Raw genomic sequence first — 6,534 nt, forward strand, 5'->3', positions numbered from 1 at the left:
TAGGAAGGTTTCATCTTGTAACGAGGTGTAAAGCACCTAGCAGGGAAGATGCCCTTGGGCTGGGAGCTGAACTGCTTTTGTCAGGCTCGGGTGGCTTTGCCAGAGGCAGCGGGGTTCCTCTAACTGTAGCCTCTTCTGTTGTAGCCGTAGCCAAGGAATTTGCTCCCCTTTTGAGAGAGAAGCTGTGCAGCTCACTTGGCACCGGAGTGGATGCAACTGTGATGGTTCCAGAAAAAGACTAGCCCCAAAAGGTTGAGGTGCTCTCCTGTCTACTGTAACCGGTGAACTCCCACCTCTTCTTTTTTTTTTTTTTTTTTTTAATAAAGAACATCTTAAATGGTAAACTGAAAAGAATAATTGCAGCTTTCATTGTTGTCTCCTTCAACTAACTGCAAAGAGTGGCCTAGGGCTATGGTAGTCTTCTGTGCCCCCGTGGCAGGTTGTTACTTTTGCACGGCTCTGTTTAATCTGTGCAGTTTATTACCTGAAGTTGTTATTATTAAGACTTAGTAGAGCGATTAGTGTGTTTTGGGGCATAATTCCCCCTACCCCCCCTTTTTAAAGGAGATTGGAAAATATATCCCTGGATAAACCACAGAAGAGGATGGAGTTCAGAGCACACATAAACATCTCTTTTCAGCTTAGAGGTGTATCCTGGCTGTTGCTGATGCGTGATTGTTTGGTTTTGGTTTTTTTGGTTTGTTTTTTTTCTCGAAACACAAAGCCTCTGCTAAGGAAATGCAGTAACTTCCTTCCCTGCTACTGTGCTCTAGAAAATAGGTTGCGGGGACATTCCCAAGGCTTATTAGTATTTTGAAGATGGCAAAAGGACTTCAGCAGTTCTGTGCCCTGGCTAAACCAGCTTGCTTAGGTCAGACATCTTTGATGGTGCCTTGCTAACGTACAGTTGCTAACAAATTCCCTCTGAAAGGAGACTGCAATTCTGCCTTCTGCTAAGCCACATTCGCGTTGCGCATCTGAGCAGATGCGTGAAGCGTCCTATATTTTTCATGCTGCTAGTGTATGAGAGGGAATCAAAAGATTTCAGAACCTGCTTTCACTTCTGAAGAGAGTAAGATCATAGTTTGATACCTGTCACTGCTCCTTTTATGTCTGTTCAGACTTCTGCTCTTGAAATTCTACTTTTCTAAATGTGGAACCTAATTGGTATATTTCAAGCTGCTTTTCTATTCCTCTGTTTGCCCTATATGCTTCTGCTAATGATAAATCTCATTACTTGGGCTAACGCACAGCTTGTGACAGTTGACTGAAAGAACAGAGCTTATGAAAAATACAACTGTCTACCACAGGAGACCTTTAGCTGTCAGAAATGAAACGTTTGGTGCATCTGTTCCAGTTTCAGAGGTGCAGATGTGCTCAAAAGACATCAGCCCTTCATGTGGGTAGAGCACGATGCCGCAGCTTTTCTTCCCTTGCTGTGCTCCACCACCTTTCATCTCGACCCCAAACGGCCACTCCTGTGTGTGCAGGGGTTCTGCTGTCGCAGCCCAACTGCGTCTTCCTTCGGTGGGGCGGGGTGTGACAGGCTTCTGCCTGCTGCTGCCCATCTAATGCAAAGAAAGACACAGAACAAAAAGCAATGCTGGGGTCTCTCGAGCAGTTCTGTGTTAGCGTTCGCGTAAGAGCGGTGGGGACTGCAATCTGCGTGGGTTCTTCCTTCCCAGCGCTTCTCTATGAATGCGCTTGTGAAAATGGCGTGTCTCTTAAAAAATATCTTCGTCTTGCAAAACCATTTGGGCTGAGCATTTTGATAGGTGGACAGGATAAATAAGTGGTAGTACAGATCATCACAGGCTCTTTTAATAAGAATAAAAAAATCACCTTTGTATAAACATTTATTCTCTACATGTGGGTGATGTCTGGCCGGAATCTAAGAAATACAAAAAGTGTCTGTCTTAAACAGTTTCTAAAACAGCAAAGTAAAATCTATTCTGAAAGAATATTATACAACACAATTTTTATGAGATTGCTTATTCTCTACAGTAGGAGTGATGCTTTTTCTTCCAATCATTGACTCCCCTAACGCCTTAGGAGCTCTCATCAGTGCCATTTCTGAACAGAAGTGGTTAAGTTCTCAAGGATGCTCATTTTCCATGTTTAAAAGAGAACCTAAAAAAAAAAAAAAAGACAACAGAAAGGAAACAATAGCGTCCAACTGGAAAAGAAGGAACATGCAGTGAGACGGCCGTGTCAATGTGTTCCGCTATTTTGGGGAACTTCAGGAACAGCCTGGGCTTGTGGGTACTGCGGACGGCTGCTTCATACAATGTAAACAAACCTCCAGGGACAGCTGGCGTGTTCCTACAGCAGAGTCTTAATGCGCTAGCAGGGGAGGCAACTATAGCATAGTTTTGCTCCAAAATGCTTATTTTTTCCTAGAAAAAAGTGATGCCCTGCTTGCCTGGGTGGAGGTTGTCTTCCTGTGGAGTGCTTTTTCCACAGGAAAGGATTTCTCTATCTCATTTTAATTTTACAGGGAGAGGAGGAGAAAACAATATCCAGCCAACTAGGCCACAGTTCAGAATTCATCCCTGGACTCACTAAGTATGAAGCGTGCCATATTCTGCCATATTCTGCCAAAAAAGATGCAGACAAACTTACAGCCGTTTGATGATTGTCTTCTCTTCGCTGTCCTTGCTGATGCCAGGGCTGCTGCCATTGCCCTCTTTTTCCCGTTCTTCAGTTTGGTCCCTTCTCTGTGAGATGATCCCGCTGGGAAAAGAAGAGGGTTTGTTTATTTTTTGTGTTTTTTGGCATAGCGTGGCATTGCTGTCTGTGTTAAACCCTTCACTGGGCAGCCCAGGACGAGGGTGAATGGGTGTTCACGGCACAGGTACGGCAGCCTGGCCTACTTCTTGTAATGAATTGCTCTTCTTTTCCTTTAAATAGCGCAGTGTGGTTTTGCTTAGGCTATGCTTTAATGAGAACACTAAAAAAGTAACAAGCTGACTTCTCCGCAGAGGAAGAATGGCAAATCGGAACAGGAGTGAAAGGGAAGTGTAATTACACGTTGGATCTGTACAAGAGTACAAAGATAACAGTAGGGCGCAGACAAATGGCAAATTTCTGCTTGGGTGGATCTGTGGTACCTTCAGCGCAGCCACGAAGGCTCGCACCACGCAGCTGGGAACAGATGGGAGATTCCCAGCTTCCCTGCAAGGCTGTTCCCCTTTCCATCCTACGGAGGAGAAAAGAAAGGCTTTGCCTGAGCTGTAGATTTTTGTCATCCTACTTCGATGCTGCCGCACTCTACAAGGTTGTAACCGCCTACTTTAGGCAAAAGCTTCAGTTTTACCAAAGGATGTTTCCCCTGCTTGGAGTTGGGTTAGATTTTACCAGCTTGCATGCTACGCTGTTTTCACAGCATGCCAATTTACTGTCCTGAGCTGACCTCATTTATCTTGAGAGCAGAGTGGATCAAAGCTTGTGATTGCAGTAGCTGAAGGCTGAAAGTAGCTAAGCAACACTCGTCTGGACCTTGGAAATAAAAATACAGGAGAGTATCTAGAAACTGGTGTGACATCAGGCATGGGATAATTCTGAGGCAGATTCTCATCTTAGAGAAGCCGGACTATGAGCTGTTTGGTGACACTGCCGATCTCTAATATCTGCACGATAACTTCTACTCAGAAATCACGATTGAAAATGCAGTCCCCAAACATCATCAGTCATTTTAAGCCATTCTCTGTGAGGATGTCAGTTACCTCGTGCTATATGGGGCTTATTTCCAGTATACCCGAGACATTTTAGAACATGTATTTATCCTCTTCCCCTGCACAACTGCTCTTTATGGCCGTACGATTATAATTAGGATTTTATGTGAATGTTTAAAGGGAAGATGGTTTTTGGCTTAAGCTGTAACGCTGTACGAGGAGATAACCACATAGAATTACTTGAACTGAAAAGCAGCCTTGACACACTCTCTAGGTGCACAGCACTGTGCCTTACATCACTCAAAAACTGAAAACATTCACACTGTTAATTTTTAACTTGGCCTGTAATAAGCTGTGTAACACAGCTGGGAAATCAAAGCAAGAAGCCATTCCAATGGCCGCACAGCAAAGGCCGGCAGCTGAGCTGGGGTAAGCGGTGCCTCACTGTGCTGTGAGAAGTGCTGGAGAGCGGTTTGTAAACTGACTTCTTGGGTTTAACTTTAACTTCTTGGCTTAACCTGCCTGTTACAGACAAGGCAAAAGGCGGGCTTACTGTATCTAAGAGGTTGTTGCTGAGATATCTCAACTGAAATCTAATGTGCTCAGGCATTTTGTGTCCAGATTAAGAAGTAGTTTCTTGCCCTGAAGGGTTTGTAATACAACCTGATGAGGAGGGGCAGAGGCTGGGGGAGAGCAGCCTTGGAGTTGAGGGAATTTGTAGCACCAAGAGCGAGGACCTTCCTGCATCCCACCCTTTGGCTCACACTGATTCTGCCAGGCTGGTCCCTTCTAGAAAGACCAAAATCCTTCTCTGAGAGCACTTGTTTCGCACAGTTCAAGTGCCTTGCACAACCCTCTGTTGGCAGCCTTAAAAAAAACCCCACAGCTTATCTTGTATGATGAGGAAAGGGCTTAATATTCTGCTTTCTAGATTAATGCCGTACCCACTGTGGGAGCAAAGGAACAGGAAATAAGCTAGTGTCCCCGATGGCAAGCTGGGGGAGGAAGGAAATTTTGACTAAAGCTGAGATGGAAACCCCCATGCTCTTTGGTCTGTAGCGTGGCTTTAGAGAACAGCAGTATGCGCGCAACTGCTGTGACTGCATAGATGAATTCATGTGCCTGAGGTGGAGTGGGAGTAGCCGTACGTAGGCTCACAGCAGTACAATTACGGGAACAGGCTGCGGACTAAGAGGGAGTTTAGTTTTAAAATTATGTTGCACAGAGACTTCATCATTCCCCCATTTTTCTTTGGTCGTTTGTAGGCTCTTGGGAGCACAGATGTCTCTCATATGTCTGGACAGTTCCTAGCCCAATCTAAGTGCTCAAACCTGCAATACTCTGGTCTGGTAAGCCCCCCAGACAAGAAGTAATTGTTATTAGTTTGTTGCTGACTTCACGATATACCTCTTATAGCACTGTAGCTCCTCTTGCACCACAAGAAGCTGAGCTTTCAGCTGGTTACGCTCTTGCAATACATCTCGCAGCTCCTGTAACGTGAACCGGGGGCGATTTGGATCTGTGAGGTCTATTACCATTTTATCTGGTCCAAGGCTGAGCTGTAAAATAAATGGTGGCGGTCATGATCTTGTAACCTGTCAAAAACAGGGTACTCGTAGAGTAAAAACTCTGAATTTTATAAATATGTAGTAATTGTTAGAACTAGTATGAGTTCCTCACAATCCTGATTTTTTCTAAGCAGTTAATTACAGTTTTTCCCATTATTTTTGTATTCCCTTGGTGTCTGCGTTTCCCAGCCAAGTATAGGGCCCAACTGTGACAGGCTCTGACCACAGCTAAAAGCAAAGTCTCTGTCCCAAAGAGTTGGCAATCTAGTTTGCCAAGAAGCTGCTTTTATCTGCTTTTCTGATGATGAGAGAGGCTGCGCAGTCTGTCTAATGTCACATGAAAACTCTGTGGCAGAGAGAGGTGAGAACTGAATTCTCCTTTCCTAATTTAAGACTTTTGTGGTAATGGCTTTTTCGGTCACGGACATCAGTTTCCTTTGCACAGAGTAACAAAGCTTTAGCGTTTGCATAAATGGCAAATCGTGTTTACGGGGACGGTGCTGTGTAAGAGCTGTACAACGGTGGATTTGTACTCTGTGAAAATCTGCCCGTGTGTGTCTGAACTCCTCTGTTAGCACTGCACGTTGCTGAGCTAAAAGCGTGGTTAGCCGCTACAGTGAAACCGGAGCGAGGGATCCACAGCACTGCGACTTGTAACAGCCCTGCAGATCTCTGCTCTGGAAATGGCTCCAAGGCCACCTACGAAGGCAAGAAGCAAACTTTCCAAGACTCATTCTGCTGTGATAAAAGAGACCGGCGATTGCGGCAAAAGTATCCTCCGACCCATCTGGTGTTAGGGTGGGTTTCACAACCCGCACGCGGTCAAGTGGACAGGCCACAACCTATGTTGGGGAAGGGGCCTCTGGCCACGTGCCACCTCGCAGCTGCCGACCCCGCTGTGCTGCACGGCGGGCGCCCACCACGGCCCTGGCACCCACCTGCTGGGCGCTCCCTCGGGACCCCTCTTCCCGCAGCGTCTCCACCTCCCGCCGCAGGCCGTCCCGCTCCATCCGCAGCTGCTCCTCGGCGAGGCTGCTCTCGCTCACCAGCGCTTCCAGCATCTCCAGCACCCTCACGATCCTGAACTGCAGCCGGGCCAGCGCGGCGGGCACCTGCGGCCCGGCGCTGAGCTGCAGCAGGTCCCGGCCCACCACGGAGGAGATGTCATAGACATCCCCGGGCGTCAGCTGGAAGGGGCTCTTCTCCAGAGCCCTCTCCGGCCCGCCGTCCGCCTCCTTCTCCTCCTCCAGCTCCTCCTCCTCCTCCCGGCCCTGCTGCATGCCCGGCGCGGC

The 6,534-nt window shown here is 47.0% G+C and overlaps 1 protein-coding gene across 1 annotated transcript; it reads right to left on the reverse strand.

Annotated features, from left to right (window-relative positions):
* Nucleotides 1–1,967: 1,967 nt before the first annotated feature.
* Nucleotides 1,968–6,522, reverse strand: RILPL2 (Rab interacting lysosomal protein like 2). The gene is made up of 4 exons (XM_009283923.1): nt 6,181–6,522; nt 5,082–5,233; nt 2,623–2,733; nt 1,968–2,130 (listed from the first exon to the last, which is right to left on the reverse strand). The coding sequence occupies exons 1-4, from the start codon at nt 6,520–6,522 to the stop codon at nt 2,106–2,108; spliced, it is 630 nt and encodes a 209-aa protein (XP_009282198.1). The 3' UTR covers nt 1,968–2,105.
* Between the last annotated feature and the right edge of the window lie 12 nt (nt 6,523–6,534).

The sequence above is a fragment of the Aptenodytes forsteri genome, unplaced genomic scaffold, assembly GCF_000699145.1.
Source record: "Aptenodytes forsteri isolate BGI_AS27 unplaced genomic scaffold, ASM69914v1 Scaffold118, whole genome shotgun sequence".
Classification (NCBI taxonomy): Eukaryota; Metazoa; Chordata; class Aves; order Sphenisciformes; family Spheniscidae; genus Aptenodytes; species Aptenodytes forsteri.

Excerpts from the sequence above, each read along its gene's own strand:
- RILPL2 (XM_009283923.1), bottom strand. The coding sequence starts at position 6,522 with ATGCAGCAGGGCCGGGAGGAGGAGGAGGAGCTGGAGGAGGAGAAGGAG. Across the intron at positions 5,234-6,180 it reads CCCGAGGGAGCGCCCAGCAG|CTCAGCCTTGGACCAGATAA; the intron begins GTGGGTGCCAGG and ends TTTATTTTACAG. Across the intron at positions 2,131-2,622 it reads AAGACAATCATCAAACGGCT|GTTCTCTTTTAAACATGGAA; the intron begins GTAAGTTTGTCT and ends TTTTTTTTTTAG.